Raw genomic sequence first — 25,761 nt, 5'->3', positions numbered from 1 at the left:
GTTAACAGCATGCAATGGCAAAAGCACACGAAGCTGAGCAAGAGAAGGGAAATAAAACACCTACAATAAAAGAGCACAGTAATTACACAATGGTGAATTGCACAACAATCCCAAACTCAGTGCTACCAGATACCATTATTTTTGTGGTATTTTTATCCTGTGTAAGAGGCATTAAGATGAAACTTAAAGCAAGGGACACATCATTCCATCACTCACTTTCTTAACTTTGACCCTCTGAAACATTCACTTTGACTGTTTCCAAAGAAAAACAGCAAATTAGATGAGTAACTACTAGGGTCTGGCATTTCAATTCCTGTTCTTCAAAAGACTTCTGAAGAAAACCAGAAAAATCACCACAAATGAGAATGCTCTCCCCTCATTGTCTATAGGAAAGTAAACAATCCTTGCCTTGTAACAAGAAGTGCCATGTAATACGTAGCATGTGTAAAAATGGAGGTAAAGCACCATATGAGAGAAGACATCATCCTTCTTCCACAGGTAGCAAAGTCCTTTTCTGTAATACTACCTACTACTAGTTCTGAATTTCTATATTGACAAGGCACAAATTGGACAGAGTTCAAAAGAGACCTCTACTTATTTTAAGGCTGAAAACATTAACTGGTGGTAGGGTTTTAAAAAGCCTACATATCCTGAAAAAGCAACAGTCATTCTGAGTAGACACAGATGACAGCTACAAAAAACTTTAGCATTTGCTGAATTACACAACTCCATGGTATTTCAGCTGCATTAATTTCTTTCTTGGCTTGAAGTCGAAAGTGCATAAATTGTGAATTAGTTAGCAAACATTAACTTTTTTAAGTGTCATTCATACATATGTATATGCAAATACAGATACCAGTAAAGTTGGAAAGTTAAATATTTAGGATACTGCACAAAACTAGGAGTAAAAAGTTCCTTAACATTTTTGGCTGAATGTCATTATACAGCTCATCATCCTTGGAGTACAATCCATGGCATATAGTAGGAAAAATGGTTATTTCACACACTTGAAAGCAAAACAAAGCACAGAAGAAAACAATTGGGTTGTTACCATTTGGGTTGTAACCTTCCCCCTCCCCGCCCCTTGTGCTACATGCCTGTATTACAGCTAGCACAAAAAGATTCAGTTTCATAATTTGGCATCCAGGCTATAAAATATCTCAACAAGAAAAAGTCATGTCAAATTTCTGGGTTCACAAGTGACTATGAAAAAGGCATCTACAACTCCACGGACTGATACCAGACTCAAACTTAGGGGTTTGCAATGAAGTGCCCAGTTCCTTCTGTCTAGAGTTGCTGAAGTCACAAAACAATGTTTCTGAAACATGTGGCAGTAAGTTGTACAGCAAATCAGCACTACAGGTTCATGCCTCAGGAAAAAGGTGCAAAAAAAATGGATACTTGTAAAACCCCACTTTGACCTCCTCAGAAGATAGTGCGTGCTCAAGGTCCTAGTAAGCTTTCCTATGGTCTGATGAGTGATTAGTTTAAGTTTCAGACTTCTTATTCAGAGGTATTCTGCTTTGGTATCAAGGCCATATATGTTTTTGCACTGCTCTGAACAATTAAACATAATGTAGTATTACACTTGGGCCTTATGTAGTAACCGTAAATGGTCCCTGAAGGTGCATAAAGTCTTTACAGTAAACATCGTAAAGCAAACAGGTCAGAAGAAACAAGATAAAAAAAATACCCCTTTTATAGTCTTGACTCATTATCAGATTTACATTTGCTCCCTACAAGACTCCCCACAAGTTTAAAAAATATATTTGCATATGATAATGCTAAATATATTGCAAAAAATATGACTACAAGTTATGACCATTCTGCTCACTCCACCTCTCAGAGTACAGACAGACATTGTCTTTGAAGCTATTTTCAAGACCAGAAAGTGCAAGTAGCGGCTAAACAGTATAAAAGGAATCAACAAGCATCTGGAAGAATCACAAAGGCACTGACCCTGCATGAATGAGGACATGAGTCCATCACCACTTCTGCCAGACTTCCACCCATCTGGGGCCCTCTGCTCCACCTCTAAAGACTTCATTCACACCAGATGGAAACCGACAGACTATTCCCAGCTTCAGGAATGTTGCACCTGAGGTTTCCCCACTAGTGATAAATACCAGAGTGCTGAGCCAAACAGCAAGTGAAAGCCTCTGCACTGTACCTATGTCATGGAAATTCCTTGCACTTCCCTGATACTACAGGATCCTAGGGCTTCAGCCTACAGTAGACTATACCTATATGCCTATCATTACAAGTTACAAAAGTCATAAAAAGTTTGTACTGGAAAGCGAAAAGTGGTACATTAAAGATGACTGGAATAACTTGATATAGTCTCCAAGGCTGTTTCATGGAGAAGAGTAGTACATAAACAGGCAAACAGTACCGATATGTACACATTTTCCTTCAAACCAGTTAGCTGCTTCAGGCAGTGAACTTCTGTATTAACTTTTTCTAAAACTTAACACCCTGTTTTCCAAGAACAGTACAACTACCTGAAACGTTTCCTAACCGATGTGTTCCTATTTCTGTATGTATTTCAGTATAATATTATGTACAGGCCCAGTACTGGACTCAGGTGGGTGGGAACAAACACCTGAATAACAGCTACAAAGTTTCTATAAATTCTATTCTATATCAGTAATATTTCACACTCAGCTCTTCATCTTTTAAAATTCTTACAAGATGATATTGTTACATTAGGAGATCTAGGATTCAATCACACCCATGCCCATGTTGTAATGCAAAAAATAAAATAGCACATTTCAGAAATCATTATAGAAGCAATACACGAGTACTTGATCATCTCGGGATAAAAAGAATGTGCTATGCTTAATGACCAACTAGCTGGTCTTTTTTTCCTCCCAAAGGACTGTTACTACAGAGCATCTATTGCCTCCCTCCGGGTGCTTAAGAGAATTACTGAATTATGAACATCTTGGAATGTCTGTTAAGAATGTATATTTTAGTCAGTTTAATATTAGATGACAGTAAGACTTTTTTGCTATCTTTTGTGTTAACTTCTTGAAGTCCTGCCTCGCCAAAGGGTATCTCATTGAATTCTCATTTTTCTGCCGTATCTTTGAAAGATCAATCTAACAAAAAGTTTCATACAGCAGTTATAAGAAATAAGGACTACCATCTCACCAGGTGTAGCTAGACAGACCCAAATATACGTTTAGACATGCAACTCCAAATTGGCACAACCAATAAACAGCAGCTTGCACGCAATCAGAAAACAGGTATAGGTATGAAAGTTGTACCTAAGAGATCCTGATGAACCATCCTGAAATTCATGACTATTAAATATTTTTCTGCTTAAATTCAATGCTTTAGGCCCACTACTCTGAAGATCATGAAACACACGGGGATCCCCAAGAAACACGCAAATTAACACTTTGATCAGAAATTTGTGACTAGAGTCTCTTCCCTCCACCTCTCTGTCAACTCAAGGACATTAATCTTGTAGTGCACCTGCAGCTTTAGGTAGGTCAAGAAACACCAATAAGAAATTGATTTTAAACCTTATACAGATCAAGAGCATATTTCTGAGACTAGCAAAAATAAATTTGCTTGAACAATTCTGCGAGTCACCAACCCAAAAGTGAATTTCCAATTCATCAGATTCTAAATCTTCTACAAAAAGGAAAACCCGGTTTCCATGTAAAGCTGGAAATAAATTAATGAGATTCTCTTCTTAAAGCGTTTCAAACCCTAAGCTACCTTGCCTCTGTCTGAAATAAAGTATCCAAGGTCATGGGCCCCACACCAAGGAGCTTGTTTTGAGCTAAAATCCAGAACTATTAAGCTTTTTACAACACTGCACAAAATGCGCTGTCCCAACAGAAGGGTTATGGTAGGCTATGGGAAGATTCACGCACAGCTTGCATATTTTTCATGAGGATGCTGAACAAGAGTTTTTTTAAGGAGGAGAAGAAATTAAGAGTTTACATTCCCCTCCCTCCCCAAATTAAAGACTGCTAGGGGCATAGAAAAAAAAGCATTCTTTCATTTTCTCTTCACCCTCCACAATACTGAAATAACATCAGTCAGGGTTATAAACATCTGTAATTGCCAGGAGAATGTACAATACATTCAGAAACTCCAGGCCCACATATCCTGTAGCTCTGCACTTCACAAACAAAAGGTTGGGGAAAGAAAGAGGGGGTGGGGTATGGGGAATAAAGGCTTAAAGATTAAAGTCACAGGCAGAGACAGACGGCTCCGTTTTTTAATAACTGAAAACACGAGTTGTGCCTGAATGTGCTCATTGTTTTATGGCGGGGGGGAGAGTCTATGCATGCTGGACTGGCTGGCGACAGAACTGCCTTTGCATCAAAAATAAGATTTACAAAAAGGGAAAAAAAACCCAAAAGACACCAAACCCATGCCCTAATTTCCCCTCTTGTAATGGTTAATGATGCATTCAGGTAGAAATCAACAAATTATCCCACCTTGCCTTCATTAAATTGGGGAAAACTTCATGACTAGAAGTACCTGGTAGTAAGAGCCTGACAGACCCGACTGAAGAGATGTATGGAGGCTTTATGCTCTGAAAGAATACAGACTACAACAACAGCCATACATAACAGGCACATCTATAAAACAACTAGCTTATAAATCAATTTCTGATAGTTTATTTGCAGAATAAAGCTAGTGCTGCAAGGCTAAATTATGTAATCTAAGCAGATTTTTATATGGATTCAAGAAGTTTAGCTGGCAAGAGGAAGTTCTTAAATCCATTTTTAAAAGTGTCAGTTACAATTTTAGTGGATGAAAAGGTTCATGAGTTGCATTCACTTCAGCCACTAAAAAAATGTTGTTAGCTTAGAATGTTGCACTAGAACATTAAAAAAATTAAAATGTTTGGTTTAGGTTTTTAAAAACATTTTTTCTCAAAAAAAAAAATCTAAGAGTACAAGATGCTTATGGCTACTCAATACCCATGACTACACATGTATATTATTTTAAAATTCCATAATATATAATTTGTATAAGCATGATATTTAATCTAAAAGGGGAAATACTTATCATGATTTATTTCAGTCAAATTTTTGTGCATTAGAGCCCACTAGTGCCCAGGAACCCATATGAAGTTGAATGCGATGAGTCCAGTTCCACTGCCAGGTGCAAAATGGACTACAGGTAAACAAGCAGTCTAAACAAACACATAAAAATGAAAAAAATTAGAACATTCTTTTGTTTTTATTCTAACCTAGCCTAAGATGTTACTATAACAGAGCTTTTGTTTTACTGTTTCTTTTTTTTTTTACCTGCCAGCTTTTCTTTAAATATAGTCAGAAAGGAGATAATTCAACAAGACAACAGGCTCTTTCATCTAAAACATGAGACTCCCAGTCATAACTTCTTGGGGAAGCCTAAAATAAGGAGCACAGAGGCACACAACAGGAGTCAATGAAACGCAGCCTCCTGCCTGAAGCAAGCATGCTGTGCAGGGAGGAATCAGTGGCCACAATACGAATCTCCTTAGCTAAAAAGTCAGACTTGGAATGCTCCAGCTATCATCCCCTCTTTGTTGATGCAACACTTCTGCATCATCAGCCACTGGACATCTTGTTGGGATTAAAAATATTGTGGAGAGTTACTGTCTGTTTAGCAAAAAAAAAAAAGACAGAAAGGGAGGGGAAAGGAAAAGCTGAAACATGAGCTCGTAAGCCTGTTATGGAGGATAAAGGCAGGCTTTGTTTTACTTTACTCATACCAAGTATGAACAAGAGACTCATCACTGTTTCGAGCTTGAACTGCAAAATTTGTCTTGTATGCAGTACTACCAACTTTATTCCTCCTCATGTAACTAAACTACCCCTCTTTCTCAAAAATCATTTCTGCTGAGGCTCCAATAGTGTATTTAAGCCTAGATGAAATCTGTGTAACAGCAGAGACTATCATTCTGCCCATGTTGTAAGTTTTGACACTTCAGAAGCACATACAAAGGCATTCTTAATACAGTAAAGACAAACATTGGTTACATGACTTATTCTGTCTTGAAGTTCTCCTATGCACAAACAAGTAAATTAAAGTATTAAAAAAAACCAAAACACTTAGTGTGGCTAGGTATCCCGTGTGTCCTCCAAGAGTTAGGCAACAGTTATTAAGTTGGAGATGCTTCTTCAGACAAGAAGTATTAATTATTTTTAAACTTTCAAATGTATAAGTCAGAACAAAAATACAATGCAATGTTTAAAAAGTACAGTCTTTGGGAGATTAGAAGAAAAAAAAACACTAGTAAAAAAAGGTCTGTCCTCCAACAGAAACACTACCCACCACTGCTGTCTCTAAAAGAGCTCAAGGGCAATAGTAAAAGGCAGCAAGGGAAAGCACAGTCTGGGTTGTAGTTTCTTGCTCTTAGGAAAAGGCGAAGAGGGTGGTAATTTACCGTGTACAACCAAATTGTACATGAAAGTTTAAAAACAGCCCATTAAAGCTAACATTATGGAATGGAACTGAGGGTCTGAGTGGAACACATTAGACACGCATTCCAGACAATGGCTCTGGAGTCCGCTTGTAAGGCAGATACCATACAAAGTACAAAGGGTCAGGAAGTTCTTCTCAAAGGGAACCCCAGCTTTGACCAGGAGCCATGACAGCTTGCCCAAAAAGATGAACACACTGCCCAAATGCAGAACACCATCAAAGCTGTAGAGCTAACTAGTACTTGGTCATCACCTACATTGACAGAATGCTATGGATAGAGTTTGAAAATTATGTCAATCAAGGAAGAGCAAACCTCACTACAATAAAGAATCAAATGCAGGGGGAAAACAACAAACAAGGAAGAGACCCACTACAACTAACAGTAATAAACATGCTTATTTTAGTTTACATCTCCTACATTCAGCTAAAGCTTTGCTTCTCTGTCAAGAAGTTCCATCTAGAATGACTAAAAGAGCTGCCAAGACCTAGTGGGAAGTTAGAAAAGAAGACTACCTCAAGTTGCCAGGACTATATTACATTTAGGCTTCAGTCTTCTGTACTTTGGAGCATGGTAAACCCCAATTTTGATGCAAGTTTCTTGATTTCTGTGACAGTAATGCAGAAAATTGTTGTGCTGGTATTCCTGCTGTAGCATGTTACTAAATGAAAAAATAAAGATAGAAGAACAATTATATTACTCCTTGTGTCATGTATTTCAACATACAACTCCATCCATATGCAAAATAGGAAATTCATTCAACTTCATGACACACAATTCTACAAGACTTCTAACACTAACACTCTAACTTCCAAACCTTCACCATCTCCAAAAGCCAACAAGAATTATACCCCTTAAAACAGTATTGGACCAAGGATGAAAAATATATTCATATAGAAAAAAGTAAGGTTGTCCTTAAGAAAGACACCCTGCAAAAAAAAGATAGATATCTCTGGTTTTATGCCAAGTTTTATTTCAAGCACCTGCGTTACTACACAGTATGGCACATGGAAAGAAAGACATCTCTAAAACAAATCAGTCCCAAACAATTAAATTAACGATGCCAGCTCTGGGAAACAGGATACTTTCATTCTCTGCACCATGTACAGATAATCAGAGCCAAAGTAAACAGCAGTATTTTGGAAGACCTTTTTTCTGGACACAGTCTAGCCAGCAGTCAGTTAACCTGCCTTGCTGCAACGCTGAATATTAGGTGCTTTGTTAACTTACAAATGTCAGATGAAGAGATGAGTAGTTGAAGAGTTAATGCTGCTATTAAATTGTTCTTGCTAAGGTTTTAAGAGTTAATACTGCACTACCAAGGAAACTTTTTATATGCAAAACCACTGCAAACAACACTTGAAACCAAACTCAAAGCAGTGATCTATCAGTTTATTCTTGGTTCACTTTAACAGAGTTGTCAACATTCACAAAGGCTGTAACTTCTGTTTGTTTTAAAAGATAAATTTGACTCACCACTCAAATTCCAAAAAAGAGATTTATTTTGTACTCAGTTCCCCAGCTTTCAGTCCATGGCAGACATCAGGCCCTGCCTAACAATTCAATATCAAATCATGACAATAACAAGCATTCTGCATAGCTTGTTCTACTAAGTCACATCACATTGTGCCAGAGAATCTTCTCCAAGGAAGCCATTATCAAGCATATGGTACTATTTCTTACTTCCTGCCAGGCCAGCAGAAAGGGTTTGACAGTGTATTTATTTCTATTTAAATTTTTGCTGACTAGGATTGCACAAGATACACACCTCATTTCAGAATAGTCCCAAGGGGTCAACAGTCATGGAAATCTCACATCCCAGTACTTCAGGACAAAACAAACTATATCACACTGAATACGCTATCTAAATTGCCAACACTACAAAGCATTCCAGATATTGCAGGTTGTATGGTATTTGTGTTTCACATTAATACATTCTCCATATAATTAATAGAAGTCCGCTGCAATGTAAGAGGCAATGCTCACTGTAAAGGAGGAAAGCAGTGCACAGTTTAATTACTAAATAAAACTAGACACAATACTTGCCAAGATTAGAATTTATACTGTATTAAGAGGGACTGGAATTTAATGATCTATAACCACAAAGAGATAAGAGACAGTAGCAATGCTTGAGTAAATGTTTTCAATAGTACTAATAGGAGGGAAGGTGAAAAAGCTAAGGCATCATGATTTATAAACAGATGACTTAAAAATTTGACAGCAGAATAAGTGCCATAAAAAGATAGCCTAAATTTCACTGGTAGACTAAAGAAACATATATTTTAAATGCTTTGAATGATTGACTTCATTATTTAAAAAGAGGTACTCATGTGAATTAAGTTTTGCAGCCAACTAAGGAGCAAAATACAGACCTGGTCTGAACCTTAATCCTGCAAGTTCCCTTACAGAGTTCATTCCTACGAGGCTGCACGGATGCAGATCACCCAGTTAGGCTCTGAATTGTTACTTCTACAAAGCCGCATGCACACATCGAACTTCACAGATAGACATAAAACAAGGCCCCAGCTTTAGAAAGCTCACAGGCTAAGTTTAGACCAGTTACTCCCCAAAATAATGAAACATTTTAATCTCGGACACAGCCAGGTTATTTTATTGCTTCAAGTTTTATACTTAGAAAAGCATAGATCTTGTGAAGTGAGCATACAGAAACCATCAACATACAAAATCAGTCTTTTTATCTCTAAAATCCCTCATAATTAGAGAGGAAAGTTTTCTATTAGGTATTCTGAAGAATCTCAAAAAGCAACGTTGTTCAACACAACCCTGCACAGGAATTTCATACTACAGCTCAAACACTATATAAAACAGAATATGCTTAGATTATCATAGATATTTCAGAATAATTCAGAGCAAGTTCTCCAGCATTTTCTCTAGGGTGAATGAACAACTGAATAAAATATGTGTTGACTCAAGGTACAGACATTTTATAAATAGTAGAGGCAGTTTGTATAAACTAAGTTTGTGAACAGTAACATCTGTTGGTTAAGTAAAATATCATTCAAGATCAAAACCTTCATCAAGATCAGAGCTGTGCTTCCGTGACCAAGGACCATCAGAAGAAAAAGTACTACATGTCTCCCAGCTCTGCATCCCACACTCATCCTCTTATGTTTCATTTGATAATTAAGAACCACTTCTCTCCCACATCTAAATATAAATTTTCAAGCTAAAACAGAAGCTGACAACATCCCCAGGGAAGTGGGAAGAAAGCCTACAGAAAACAAAGTCTGCTCAGAATACACATCACTCTGCCAAGCTCATGTGACCAGCTCTCAGGAATGCTGGCACTGCTCAAGTTATTCAATGGAAATGCACAACAGAGACTACAAATTCTAGATAAACAGGAAATACGGAGTGCAAAGCAGTAATGCTTCTGCTCCAAAGTATGCCCTACCTGTAAATTTGCATTTCACTGTTTAAAACTAGAACAACATAGCTAGCACATTTCAAGAAGCCACTAGTCACAGACACTGAGCCATCACTCTCTAGCCTGGACTGGATTCTGGAAACGATGTGCCTGGGAGTCCAGCAAAGTCATCTGCACTTGCTAATCTAAGTTCCGTGATTCAATTTCTCAGGTAACTAAGAGAAGAAATTCCTAAGCAAGAATACAAAACAGTATCAAAAGTATATCAAGAGTATCTAAAGATTACACACTTCCCTCTTCACAGAAACCCATTCTTACAGGCTTTTGCCTCATATGAGGGTTTTTTTATATTCTTAACTATAACTTCTCACATTTTGTTAGGTCTTGTTTCCTATTCACAACTTCTAGACTCAGAGAGAACAATAGATTCTAAATTAAACTTTCTGACAATAAGATCTAGAATCACAGAACAAGTGATAGAACACTTAGAATGAGAATTTAATTTCAAATGAACTCAAGTAAATATGCTCGATTTGTTATCTCGCCACTTCGGTCTGCACATCAAACAAAAGACAACTGCTGTTGAAGAACCATATAATAACAATGGAAGAGAAATACAAAGGAATTTTGTTAAGTGTATTCTTACTGGCAATTAACTATAGACTTAACTGTTAGAATAGTTCCTTAAAGTACTTCCAATAAATTATTTTTTATTAATTATATTTAAGATGTCACAATTAATCTGCTTCTGAGGAAAAATTATCTTACCATTTTGTAAAAAATACAACACTGAAATGAAGTATATGAAGAGGAAAAAAGGTAAGTAATGTAGGTACAGAAAATGAAATAGTCTTTAATAACTGGTCTACACGGAAGTAAAAAAAATTAGATAAAAATCACATAAATGGGTATTTAATTTATTTTCCTCCCTTAAAGTAATATTAGCACCCATTTATATGATTTTGACCTCTAGAGTGTCTTGTTAGGCAAGGTACATGGCGGGGAAGACCTGAGACACCACAAGGGGAAAAAAAACCTTTTTTTTAAAATTTGCTCATTTGTAGTCATCATGGTTTAAACATACATAATGCTCTCTGTTACTTAGAAAAATAAGAGTTAAGTGTACAATGAGAAGATTTGCCTCTCTCAAAAAGATAGATTCTGTTGGTCCAAGGAAAATTAAACCACAACATCTCAGAGAATACAAGTTTTAGGAAGGGCTTTACCAGCAAAATGAAAACTTTGAAGTTTTCAGCACAAAGAGATAGCAGCAACAATCTATTCCCTCTGCAGAAGCACTGGGCAGGCAAAGAAGCCTATTTCATTCCAGTTACATTAGTAAACTAGAACTGAAGCTTGTATACTATTACATCTGTTTATATATAAAATACTACTAAAGCAAACTGAATACATATTTTTAAAACATACAAACAAAAAATATGAAACAAACAGAAGCAAAGCAAAGGATGTGTTACCAGCAACCCTACTCCCCCTACCACAAACCATTTCACATCACAGCCCACCAGTGCCCACCTAAATTTAATCTTTATCCAGTCATGACAGAGAACAAACAAGGGCAGCTTTTAACAGTATGGAGATCCTTTTCTCTTCTCCCTTCTACTCATACACGAAAGGACGACATACAAGTATCAAGAAATTGTTCTTCAACCTCATTTCCCACTGCATCATTCTTACTCTTTTCCTTCTCCCCCACCCCTGTAAGAAAAATAAAAGAGTTCTTTTAATTCATTTGTGGAACTGCCAGCTTATGAACATGGAGAAAAATCCATTCCAACCACAGCCTTCAAGATTAGCCTGCTACGCTACTTATTCCCCTGCACCTGAGAGAGGCATACCAGAACGACTGATGTCCAGACAACAAAGGCAAAGCCTGAAGATGGACTTCAGAACAGAATTTCTAGAAGTTCCGAGGGGAAAAAACAAAACCCACACAACTCATTTTCCGCTTCTCTTAAAAAAAAATCGGTTAAGATTATCATTAAAAACAATGCCAAGGCTATAAACCCTTCTCTGCTGCTTTCTTGCATGTTGTTATATGGCAATAAAAAGAAAGTATGCTGAAATTGCTAGGCATCAGCCAAATTCAATAAACCAACACTATCTCTAACTGTAAATGCATCACTAAGATAAACAAATGCTTAATTGAAGATTACTAATCACTGCTTAATGAAATGCTGAAATCACCAAGAAAGAACACTGCCTTGGTGATTAAAGCACTATTTTTTTGGTTGCTCAGAGCTAACAGAAGTAGAGAGAGAGATTACAACTCAGGTCTTTAAAATATTTTGCAACAATCATTACCACTTCGCAGCAAACCGTATTTTCCAGAATATCTTTAATTTTGGAAAACTAGTTTGATGGGCTATTTTGCTGACCTACTATAAAGTCATGTTTGCCACCTATAGGCTAGTGCCTGAGCATCCTGTATTTCAATCATGACTGTTACCACACAACTCTCTGCTTCTTATGAAAAGTTCTCATAAATGTACTGTTTCAGTTGAGCTGATCTTGGCTGCTTTTAGTGCATCTATACTGTCCTGTGCTCCCAACTCCTACACGAGTAATTTTTTTTTTTAATTTTATTTTTTTAGGGGACATTAGACCGCACTTTAGCATACTCTTAGCAGAAATGCATTTTTCATTTACAAAACTTACTCCACTTCTGAACAAACAGTGCATATAGGAGAACTTACACAGACTGGGACAAAAATACAAACCTTTCACAGAAAGCATAACAGCTTCTAAATAGAGTAACAGCATCCCCAAAATGCATGCATTTTGATCATTTCATCCCGTTGTGATGAACATTTTCAGCATCCAATAAAAACAGTAAATACAGTTGCATTTAAGATGCTATGAAGTTGTTATGTCACCAATACAAAGTGAAAATGCTGCTGAAATATCATATGCTGCTAAAGGAAACACTAGACAACAACCTCAAACATTCTTTTAACTATTTTGTTCCAACTGAGCCCATAAGTTACTGCAAAAAGGTTTAAACCAGTATGCACGAGCTTTGAAAGGATAGGGTCAACTATTTTACATTTCATATTAGTCAATTCTGGTTTTATCTAGGATTGACTCAGTTATATGCAAGAACACAAAAAATTCCATAAACCTGATATCACTTTATATGTGGTCTATGGTCTTCCTAGCTACGGGTCCACATTTTCTTAATGGGACAAAAATAAAGATCTTTAAAATTCAAAGGGAAAACAAACAAGTACAGTAACCGAAATAACTTTCGGCCACTGCATCAATTTGACTAAGTTTCTAAAAAAACAGCATTCTTTTAAAATAAGTTAAGGACACACTGGTTTCTTGGTGCAGGGGTGGTTAAAGAAATAGACAGTGGGACTCGCGTTTAAAAAAAACAAAAGTTAAATTTATCTTTGCATTTGATTTGTTTGAATTACAACAAAGAAAACATTAATGCCCACAAAAGAAGTGCTGGCTATTACTAGAATAATCAACTATTTTATACAGTAAATAAAGCTTCAAAACAAAAAAGAAAATACATTTAGGGACACATAATGAAAAAACCCAAACACCCACGCACACACAATTTGTTAGTGAATACAGTTCAGCAATGAACACACATCTGGAGATGAACTTTCTGTAAAGACTGAATTTTCAGCCACTGTTTTTCTGGGTATTTTGTTAAGAATTTAGCTTCAGTTCAAAACTCTTTCCTTCCCTTAACCAAAATGGTATTTTCTCCATGCAAAGTTTGGTACAGTTCAATTTAACCACACACACATTTATGGTTCTTTACATTGCCCCTAGATGCACTGTACAGCACCACAGACAAGTTAATCTCCTCCCACAAGAGATTCCAGTTAAATAGCAATTCTGGACAGAGAAAGCTAGCATTACTGGATATCATAATACACACCAGAGAGAATGAAGGGAGAGCTCAATTACTAACACATGGGTAAACATCACCAGCCACCACAACTTTATCACAGCACTTGTAATAATGGGAGGATCTCAGTTGTTAGTCAGGTGAAAAAGTCTACTCAGGGAAAGAAATATACACATTGGTCCCCACCACAACGTGAAAATCTATCACACAGCAAGCAAACTGAAAGAACAAAACTATTTCCTTAAACAACTTCTTTAGGGATGCCCGACTCATGACTTTTTAATGTTTAGCAATACTGTTACTATATGCCATACACAAGGATAAATATTACCAACAATTATTTCAAGGTTTTTTATTATGACTTTTATTTATACATGTATAAGCACATGCATATAATTTTAATGTAAAACCTTGCTTTTCAGGCTTTAAGGATTTTTTTTTTTAATTAAGCATATTATCATATTATTTGAAGTTATAATATTGCCAGACAGAGGCCAAAAGTTTCAGTGTTATATGCCCAAAGCTGGTCCCTTAGGTGAAGGGCACTGCTGACACTTGGGATTTTTTTGTTGTTGTGCTTTTCAGTACTCTAAACTGAATACTCATCATCACACTGAAGTCAAGGAAATACTCTAACACTGAGGGCTTTTAAGAATGATGATGTTTTGGGGTTTCTTTAGTCTCTAAATGCAGCCTAGACACTTAATTTTAAGTACCATTTGAGCTATTTTCCTTATCTGATGAAATGCCTCTTGGTCAGTTCTGATGTCTTTAAAGGATACTTCATAAGTTAGAGTGCAAACTCCAAACATTTTGTACTTAACACAGAGTACATGATTTTTTTCATAAATCTTCAGAGTAGTTAGGGGAGAGTATGCTTCCAAAGTTGCATACATATAGACCTGCACAATAAAGTCCAATAACACAAAATACAGATCTCCATTTTTCCACCACACAGCAACACCGATGCACATGTATATTCCAATTTTGAGGATCAGGCAAGCTACCTCTATAGAATTGCATGTGATTTTTTTCATATCCACATTCAGACACACTTATGTTCAGTTCCTCCACAACCAGCACTACCATACAGGTGCAATCCTTCAAGATGCTGAACATCTTCAGTAAACACTGAAGTGTGTAGGTTAACAGTTAACACTTGCTGACAGGTCCTAAGCCCTTTGCAATTTGGGAGAGACAAGTCCAGCACTATTTCATGGCTGCACTAAGTTAGGAGCTTACCCTTGCAACAGATCATTCACAGAAATCTACCTTGACCCACGTTTACTACTTTTCCTTCTCTCCTATTCCAACAGACAACCAAAACACAAGAGCAGCTACCGCTCCCCTGACTGAGTGGTAGCAATCACCCAACAGTGGGTGACAATTAAACGAGAGCAGCACAAACCCCAGAGAGGACCAAGGCATGCCACTATTACTTTACATATATACTCTAAGCCACACTTTAAATCATTTCACATACTGGAATGTCAGCGTGGATAACCACTGCCAGAACACGACACAGAATCCCCCAAAGTCAACCACAGGTTCAGGTAATCATGACCTCCCTTTTTACAACATAAATGCATAATTTCCGCACCACTCTTTGATGAAGGGACCACAGACTTAAAAAGAGGAAACAATTACAGTCATTAGAATTTCACCCAAGCATGAGATTTAATCTCAGGCCATGGTCTTGCCAATGGCTGTGGGGGTCTCAATGGAGACAAAATTGCTCTGTGGGAGAAAAAAAAAAAATGCCTCGATGATGACATTAGTCGGCAAGAGAGACTGAGCTTTGTCTTCCATCCAACAGCACAGTCAAATACAAGGAAACCATTTTCCCTCCCCCTCTACTTGATCCCAAAAAAGAAAAATCCAATAATTTTGTTTCTTTCTCCAAAATGCAGCTTTTGCATACTTTGGAAACTTTCTTCTACAAAGGAATACTGCTGGAAGGGAAGTTGTTATAAGAAAAGAAGATTTAAGCATGAATAAACATCTACGACAAAAGACATTTCCCCTTCCCTACCCTGGTTAATATAATTGGATAGTTCTATTCTAAAACACTTCTATAGCTTTTCCTTACCCAACAGGTTCTCAAAGACCATTTCAAATTAAACGTACAGGAATCATCTGTAAAATATGCTCACCTACTCTACAATACATTTAATGGAAATAAAAGACAGGTGAAACTTTGCCAAACAAATCAAGGCAAAGTTCCACAATTAAAAAGAGTACCCGAGTTCCAAGTGTACCCGCTACTCTTATATGCCATCCATATGTTGCATCCCAAATAAGACACAACAAAGGAAAACTTTGGCACAGAAGAAAGTGTACAGGGTACACTATACAGGGTACTGGATTAAATTCACTTTTCTGGCATCTGCAGCAGATGAAACAACCTTCACAATCCTTCTATGGCAGGAAGTAAAAGAAAATAAGAAGTTTTTAAAGAAAACCATAATCCCAAATAAATCATCTCTTCTCTGGAACCTGGGGTAAGGGGCATGGATTCTTACCCAGGTCAACTTCTCTAAATCTCAAAATTCAAATTTTGATTTTTACTCCCCCTTATCAACCTTTATCCCCACAATGCTCCTGAATACAGTTTATTCATATTTGTTTAAGCTATCCTCTCTACCCCATTTTCTTCTCTTACACTATTCACTAACTCATTCTGCTGTTACATCCAACATGTATATATATTTGCCTGGTTGCAACCACCCCTAGTGCTGGTAATGCTGATAATTACAATCTAATGTAGAATTAATGTTTAAGTTTGAAATATAGATCGTAATTCAAATTGGAAGCCAACACTAACCATTCCATGTTCACTTGAAGAGATTAGATAGGCTGTGCAAGAACATTTTGGTAGAATAACTGATAAGGAGATGGGAAATAAGAATTATTGGTATTTACTTAGCCTGCAATGCTTTTTGGAAGCAAACAGTTTAAAGGAAGCACTTCAGAATGGCTATTTAATCTGAATTTTACAGATAGCACAGAGAATATTTTCTCACAGAATGCACGGTATCTTTGCAATCATAGCTATCGTACGAGCTGTTCAAGTCTTTCTTTGCTGGAGCTCTCACTCAATTTTGCTCTGTTATGAGCTGTGACCCACAGAACACAATGCATTCAAGAATCCAGCTGGAAATTACCACCACAGAACATCTGTCTTTGCTCTTCAGCTTGCCAGGCCAACCTTAGGGTTCCCAGACAGAAAACAACTAGCTGCCACACAGAGAAACAACTTTTTATCCCACCTAACAGATTTTAACAAGGACAATGTGGGGGTATGGTTTGCTTGCTTAGCTGCAAGATCTGTCACATGTCTGCTTTATAATTATAACCTAGATTTTTCCATCTGCATTTTGTTTTTCTAGAGGTTTTGATAAATAGCACTTTACAACAGTCATCTAAGACCGTACATGACTACTTCTAGTACAAACAAAAACACAGACACAGAGAAATATATTAAGGAAGCTAAGTTCATGGCTCCATCAAGCTAAACTAGCTGTTAAATGTGAGTTCTATACATAAGCAACGTATCATTCAATTTGTATCTAGCACCTACTAATTGAAGATAACTTTTAAATCAAGCTGTAGGACAAATACAGTAGAACCTTATTAAGCAAGTTTGTTGATTAATAGACCACTGAATTGCTAAATTGGACTACTTAGCAAGCAAACATATCCATCATCAGTAAAAATACCACTTTGAAATACATGCTTTAAATTTATTTTGACAAGGGTAATTTTAACTATAAAAATGCTTTGTATTTTGCAATAAGTTGTTCTAGATTTTACACAAGTATTTAGAAGACTTCACTACGTTAGCTGATATTTAAAAACATCTAAAAATGGATTTTTTTAGATAAGAAAGCTTGACCACTCTTCCCAACAGCTTACAAAATTTCAGGCAAAAAGAAACACAAAGCAAAAGTGAAATGAAAGGGCATGTGGTTATTTGATGAATGCTTGCACAGAGTATGATGGAACAAAGAAATTCTGTTTTTAAATCAATAGGAAGACTGATCAAACAGACTTAGTCAGCACCATTACAGCACTTGGTTATTATGTTTTCCTGAGAAGCTGTCAAGTTTGTGTGTCAAATAATGAAGTGTGAATTAGCACAATTTTGTTGTGTACAAAAAAGTATGCACACAACCACCCAAAAGCTTTGTAGAAAACTGTCCTATACTAGCAAGAGACAATTTAACATTCAAACAAGGTTCAATAAAGCCTCTCCTGTTTATAATCTACATTTAAGATTGAGAATTCAATTATAAATCACGTCTTCAGAACAAGATACACACAATTGTATTTTTTTTTTTTTAACTGGACACAGGAAACAGTATATTTCTGACAGGATTCTAACAAGAAGTAGAAGAGAATGCGATTACTCATTATAGCTTTTGAGATCAGAAGACAATGGCTCTCTTGCTCCTTTTAAACTTTTCAACCCATAAAAGGAAAAGAAGACTATTGCTGCTTTGCTCTCTAATACTACTTAAGAGCTGATGTATAGTTTAGGAGCCTGTTGAACATGTGTAATTTTAATAGGGAAATCAGCTTCAAGTCAAAAAATCAGAAGAGGGCATGGAATAGAAATTGTAGCAGCCAAGTAGACTAGTCTCGCCAACACATCACTCAAATACAGAAATGAGAAGCAATGTGTAATAAATGGAAAATCAGAACCATTAAAGTTATGATAAGATAAAAATTCCACATGAAGACCACTATTTAAAGTACCCTGGTACATGCACGCAAAAACAAGTTTCATTCTACTCAATCTCACATAGCAAACCCTATACAGCACAGAAGCTGTTCAAAACAGATTTAGTACAACGACCTTGCTTTTGCTCAGTTATTAAATGACATGGAGAAGGAGGAGGGGGGGGATAAAAAAAATAAAATAACTGTGTACACAAAGTACCATGGTTTTCCACATCTCTTATTTTACAGGTTAAACCAGATAATCTTTCCATAAAGGGCTGGTTTTTTAAATTTACATTTATGTGGATGAAGAGTCATACCTCTCACAGGCAACTTCAGTGAAAACCAGTTGTTTCATCTCACCTGTGTTACTTGCATCTCATGTAATGTATAAGACAACACCCCACACATTTTTATTGCTTAAGGTATAAAAAGTACTATCCAAATTGTACAAGAAATAAGACTAACCTGCCTTAAAACAGAAGACATTTTCTTTAGGTATGGGAAAATTAATCCAGAGTTGTATTCCAAGTTTTCTACTTAGTTCTGTTTTGATTCCAAGTAAGGTCACTCCATCCAAACTGACCTGTTACCCTATGTACTTATCATTAAGATCCTACATTGTAAGCAAATACTGCCCTCTTGTGCACTGTAATATCCAGTAGACAAAGCTGCACTTTGGGGGTTGGAGAGGGGGTGATTTTAGAGCAGCAATATTTTTATACTAGCTGCCTTTTCTTTATGCATATCTCCTTAATTTAAAAATAGTTTTCATTTTTTAATGTCAATAAAAATACTCCTTTAATTTGTCAGACAAGTATCAGGCACGAACCAAATTAAAGTGAACTAAAAAAAGATACTGTTTCAATTTCAAGAAAAAAGTGTTTTCATTCACAGAAATGAAGTTTATTTATTTGCATTTTTAACACAAAGCAATGTCAGCAATTTGCAAGCACTATGAACCCAACAAGTTTAATAGGGTTTAGAAAACATGTACATTAGTGCTAGTTGAACTCTCTTGGCCCAGGAGTACTTCCATAACATCAACAACTACATCAAGGCTCGTGAACATGAATTACATTATACAAACGTTGTATTTAACATTTTTTCACTAGAACAACTTTCATTATTATGTTATTCTCACTTCAAGCTGGCAGCCGAAGCCCTCAAGGCTCTCCAGTGACTCCTCTCTGACCAAAATGGTATCTGGTGAATAACACAAGGCACTCTTTCCTTCTGAGAACACGTTTCCCTTCAACATATGCACTCAACAGCAAGAGGCCTCCACATCAGTTTAAGTCATCCATATATACATTCTACAACTATAAAACTCTACTTGTTCACTCACCTGGAATGGAGAAAAACAAGACTTGTCATATCTTCACAAAGGTGTCAACAAGCACAAGTTCACACCAATGGAGGTGTGACAGTAATGCCTGACAAGTAATTCATGACAGTAATGCAAAGGTAACCCTGAGTTTAAAAATCATCTTAAAAGTTTACAACTAACTCAGCAAAACAACTAATTTGTGATAAAAGTACTTTTTTGTGCACTATGCTAATCTTACAAATAATCTGCATCTGACCAAATTTGAATGCTGGTAGCAAGACCACATTTCCCTTGATCTCCCAAGACTGTTTTCATTGTACTCATTTGCATCAGCAAGACATGCTTTTGCTATGCTTATTTCCCCCTCCCCAAGCTCTCGTGCAAGTTCAAAAGTCTTGGCCCCACCGATGTATCAGGTATGAATTAATACCCTTCCTTAACAGAACACAGCAGCAAAGTGGAAACAGACACTTATAAGGCAGTTTTCTTTGAAACGAACTGCAGGACAAATGGTGACAATGAAGCTCTAGTTATAAAGTAAAAAGGTCAAAGGTTCAGACAGGCATAAGGATTACAAAACTACAAGTTTGTCAGAATTTCCACCCCCCCAGGTTTAGACAACCAGGGTCAAGCAGCAGCTTTCCAATTAAAACCCTATAAGGCTACTCCTGTCCTTTGAACTTCATAGGGGAAAAAAAAAAGACAATTTTCATTTTTAGAAGTTCTTTTGAGGACTCATCTCAAAAATCAAACAGATAAAGGGCATCTGACAATAGCTCACCTAAAACAAACACTGCGGTATCCCTTCACTGCGTGTGTGGGGGAAGCTAGGATGAGGTAATCATGTTCTTCTGTATTAGTGTGCTGACCCTTTGTAGGGCATGAAATTAACCATCAGCAAGTAAAAATCTGCTGCTGGTTAAACTACTTTGCTACGCGAACTGGTCTTAAAAAGAAATATGGGGATTGAATTTCTTCTGGAAGATTAACTCATATAACCTCTCTGCAGGCATCCCTTACTGCTGAACTCATCTGAGAAACCATTCCAGACCCTACTGGATGCACTGGTCTGCGACAAACAAATGTAAAAGCAACTCTTACTTTACTTTGATGACATTAACATCTTTGTTGATGATCTGAGAGATGAAATTTAACAAAAGAACAGAAGCACAAAAAAACAAACCTCCACAGGACTGTGACAGAAACTACTCCATCCCAGTGTGAAATTTTAACAAAATACCAATGTAAATCTTTCTAACAATAGCAGAAAGCAGTAATGATAAAAACTGCAGTTTGCAGTCATTCCTTCAGTGCAGAAAGCAAGCATACGGCAGTAAGAAGCACCCACATCAGCTTGTGGCAAGGTAAAGAACTGACCCTTAAAATTCGGTTATTCACGTTTGTTTTCTCTGTTTAGCAAGTCAGCTACAGATGGCTATAAATACAGTACCTGTTGCATTGCTTGATACATGACAGACAAGCTCCTGATAGAGCACAGGAAAACTCTTGAAATCACGGTAAAATAAAGAGAGTTCTGTTCTTGCTGTTCAAAAGAATAATACAAAAAGAAGTACATGACAGATTCCAAGCCATACAGCTGTCTGCAATAGCTTAATACCTTCCTGCCACAAGAGACACAAAAGTCTGCTGTTGAGGAATAAACCAGTATGGTTTAAACACAAGTGAAAGCCATGATGTAGCAAGTCAAGTGCCTATCATTTATTCCATTTCAAACTTGACTATCAACCTTTAGCTAAAACTTTAAGAAAGCATCTGTGGTAGAACTGTCTATAACATTTCCAATTCCCAGCATGCAGGTGAAAGTATTTTGATTTAATATTTGATATGTTTTGTTTTCAAGGACAAGCTTCGCAAGAAAAATGTAGCCACGCAGAATGAAATATGACTTCCATTTTCCATTCCATTTGGTTACTGCTCTAATATTCTGCATTCATTTAATCCTATGGCATTGTCTCTAAATAAGCATTTTGTGAGTGACTGCGAGAAGTATTTGCAAGGTCAAGCACTCCCTGGCATAGCATGGCAAAAATGCAATACTAGATTCAGCCATGAAACAACCCACTTCAAGAATTAGCTAGATACAGAAATATGTTAAAGAATGGTAAATAGTATAATTTAATCTGTAAGCAGATTTATCAGCCTTCTACAGCAAAAGAATGACCCCTTAGAGCACTCTGGGAGCACAGAAAAGATGAGAGAGAGGACAGAATTGCCACTAGAAGACAGCCTGGGACACCACTGAGGAAAACTGCATCCTGCAAGAGAAGATATGGGATTAAGAAAGGACTACTGGCTTCCCTTATGAAGCCAGTAAGGAGCTCCTGAGAAGAAACTCCTTGAGCTAGTCGCCTTGTGGGAGGCCTGACAAACTGAATAAAGCTGGTACTACGCAGCCACAGAAGACAGTGTTTCCACAAGATAGGGTTACTCAAGGGGGAAGCAACTAGTTTACACCACCTTCAATGAAAAGAGAGCTTCAAACAAGAGCATGCAATAACATATTTCCACATTTGTAGCTTCTACTGCAAAAACTGCAATGCGCATGAGTAACCCAGGTGAGAAGGCTGCTTCAGAGCACTCGGTTGTCACTCCACCCTCTGATCCCTCACATCCAGATCCCTTTCCCATAGCCCTCCTGTCTCTAGTTTTTCTGTAGGTTAACTCACATCTACGGCTACTGCAGGACTACTTCAGAAAGCAGTATTTTAACACCGGAAGATAGAGTACTTTGCAGTTACATTTTATTTAAAAAACCAAACATATTTAGAAAATCTGTAGTAACAGGGAAATCAGATTCCATCAAAAAAGAGGTAGCAGCATTCCTGGTTGCAAAGAAAATGCTTGGAATGGTGAACTCCAAACACTCATTATTAGGAAGCTGATTAAAACAATCAAAATTTTCAAAGTATCATTATCTGGGAGGCCTGGCTTTCCATTTCTGAAGAGCCAGAAAAGTTGGCAATATTGAAATACTGACATCTAAACACTGAAGGATGTATCCTATTACACAGATAAGCTACACTTCAGTTTGAGTTTCACCAAACCATACCAAAACTGTAAGCACTTAAGTAGTCCCATAGGCACATATCGGGTTTTATCATCAAGGTTTCACCTTTTAAACCTGGTAGTAAAAACAAAAGGGCAACCACTGTCAAGACACATTTACGCTGTCAAGAATAAGACTGAAATTTCTAACTCTTTAAACTAAGTATTAACACAATACAGCATTTTCTCTACAACTCTTTCTTCATACATAGAATTGCAGTAAGTCACACTAATCAAATATTTTCAATCAAATGTATTGAAATGTACATAAGCTGGTATAACTGGAACTAAGAGCGTTTGATGTGCTTATGTGTCTGAATTGCTACCTGTAAAGAATCATTTTTTCTGTGAAGAAAACTCTCTCATGCCATCTAGTCCACATCTTTTCTTCTCCCAGCATGGCCTATCAATAGGGAAACCCGAATAACAACACAGGTAAGTGTTAAAGTGCTAACAACAGCCGTTTTTCTAAGTTTTCCTACATCCTCCTCATGAGGCAGTTCACCCCACTCAGATTAGTTGTTTCTGGCAGAACAGAACATCTAACTACAAGTCACTCTTCAGTACATCCAAGAAGTTACTGTTTTCCAAAGTAAACATTGTTCTTTAGGAGATAATCAGGTGCTTACGATTACTTATGAATGATAATTGATTGTAAAGTACAAAAGAAGACTAAAAGACCACAGGTTTCTGGAATTCAGCATACAGCCACTCCTCTCTTACAGCTGTAAAGCACACATTAACGGTACAGAGCACTTTACTGCTGGTTAAATCGAGGAATAAGTAAATGTTAATCATCCTAACCAAAAGAAATACATATGATACAATGCAGTTACTAATAACACCATTTACAAATAATACACCTGTTCAAAAGGGGGTTCATTTGTCATGAAAAGTAACTTGGTCTGAACCGCAGTCTAGTTGAGAAAACGCATATACTGCATTACTACACCTAACTGACACTAAAGAGACACTAGCAAAGGAAATGCACAGGAACTGAATTTTCAGAGGTCCTTGCAGTTTATCAACCTGCAGCTAACTTTAAAACGCCTGCAGCTGCAACTCCATTATATCTTTAGTCAAGCACCAACTACTTCTTAACTCTTTGCAAGAGATGGAAGGGGGAGGTGTTAATTCTGATAGAACAAGGTGAACTATATTTAAAATGAGCTCTAATGCAAACCAAATTAACCTTCTGAGATCATCTACAAAGACGACAATGGAAAATTACTAAAACTCCCAAAATAATTTGTAAATTTAAGATTGTCATGTCAGAACTCCCCAATCTCTCCAAGAAAAAAGTTCGGCATGAGCACATCCAGCAAGTATACCACAGCTCTCAGCCACAGGGAATATCAAACTCTGACAGCTTTAACAAGTGAGAAGATAGACATTAACATTGCCCTTAAATACCACAAACACGGTCTCTGTACACAATCAAGAAAAATTTTCAATTAAGTGTAAGAAAACCGAGCAGGCCTGACTGTCCAAAGAGTACCCAAAGAATTCACATTTACAAACTGCTTTTCTACCAGTACTGGTATTTTATTTGAGGGGCAGTTACGAAGAAGTGTAACAAACTCATGAGGCCCGTGGAACACCTGACACCCCACCCACGCCTTCCACTCAGCCAGGCACAGCCAGGCAGCCAGAGGCCTCGGGGCTTTCCCTAACACAAGCAAAGCTCCCAGGACAGGTAGGCTCATGCGGGCAGGAACAGCCCTGCTCGCCTTACCGCGGGAAGCTGGGGCCTTGCCGAGAGCCGGGCGCCCCGAGGCACCGGGACGGCCCCGCCGCCGCGCCCCGAGAGACGCGGCAGCACCCCGCAAGGGGCCTCTCCTCCGCCAGGGCCCCGGGGCGGGCAGAGGTGGCCGCCCCCGCTCCCCCCCTTACCGCCGATGATGGTGCGGATGAGGGAGGCGTGCCCCGGGCAGTCGACCAGCGTGAACTGGAGTTCGCCGGGCCCCGGGCCCAGCTGCGGCGGCAGGGCGGTGCGCAGGCAGGAAAAGCCCAGGTCCAGAGTGATGCCCCGCGCCCGGCTCTGCGGCGCCCGGTCGAAGGCGGCGGTGGAGCCGGTGGTGCTCAACGCCCGCGCCAGCGCCGTCTTCCCGCTGTCGATGTGGCCCAGGACGCCTACGTTCACGTTGAGGACGCGGGGCGCCGCGGGCCCGGCGGCCATGACGGCGCTGCACCCAGCCGGTCCGTCCCAACAGCGCCCCTGCGGCAACGCGGGCCCCGCCGCCGCCGTTCCGCGCGCCGCGACCGCCGCCTCAGCCCCGGGCGGCGGGAAAACCCCGTCTCTGTCCCGCCGAGGCGGCAGCGCGGAGGAACGCGAAGTCCGAGAGAAACGCAGCCACCCCTGACGCGCGGAGCCGCTCCGCCACACGGCGCGGACACGCGCCTCCGCAGGCACGAAGCAAAAGCGTGCTAAGACACGCATTAAGAGCGTTGCACTAACAGCACGCACGCTGAAGGGCGACCCAGAAAGGCAAAAGATTGGTCAAATTCATCACTATCGGCAGCAGCCATGCCTGCAGGGGCGGCAACCACCCGGCCCCAGACAAACAGCCCTGGCGCACCTCTCCGCACTGGCTGGTGGGTTTCCTCTGCTGCCTCTGCCAGGCCTCCTGCCCAAGGCCGCCTCACCTAGGAGAGGCAATTAAAGCAGTTTGCTTTGATGGCCACACACCTCACAGCTGGTGCCCCCTTCCCAGGGGTGCGCCTGGGGCTCCTCGGGACCAGGCCTGATTGCAGAGCAGGGAGCCAAGCGCACGGGCTGCAGAGCGCCCCGGGGGCACCGACACCTGCTCTGCGCTCGTCTTGCCCGCGCTCATTAGTCGCTGTAGGGCTGCTCAGCTCAGCGCGCCTGTGTCCTGCCTGCAAGGATACCCCACCGCGGTGCCGCTGGAAGCATGGTGCTGAGAGTTGAT

The 25,761-nt window shown here is 38.7% G+C and overlaps 1 protein-coding gene across 1 annotated transcript in view; it reads right to left on the bottom strand.

The window, feature by feature from the left end:
- Window positions 1-25,010, bottom strand: part of EEFSEC (eukaryotic elongation factor, selenocysteine-tRNA specific) — a gene marked incomplete at both ends in the record, with an annotated part of 124,533 nt that extends 99,523 nt beyond the window's left edge. The window contains one exon of the mRNA XM_082004714.1: window positions 24,725-25,010. Within this exon, the coding sequence (XP_081860840.1) occupies window positions 24,725-25,010 (286 nt within the window). The remainder of the gene's footprint in view (window positions 1-24,724) is intronic.
- Window positions 25,011-25,761: the final 751 nt, after the last annotated feature.

Source organism: Phaethon aethereus, assembly GCF_964289735.1.
Source record: "Phaethon aethereus genome assembly, chromosome: 11".
Classification (NCBI taxonomy): Eukaryota; Metazoa; Chordata; class Aves; order Phaethontiformes; family Phaethontidae; genus Phaethon; species Phaethon aethereus.
Note: the sequence above shows the minus strand (reverse complement) of the source record. Positions and strands in the feature narration are given on the sequence as shown.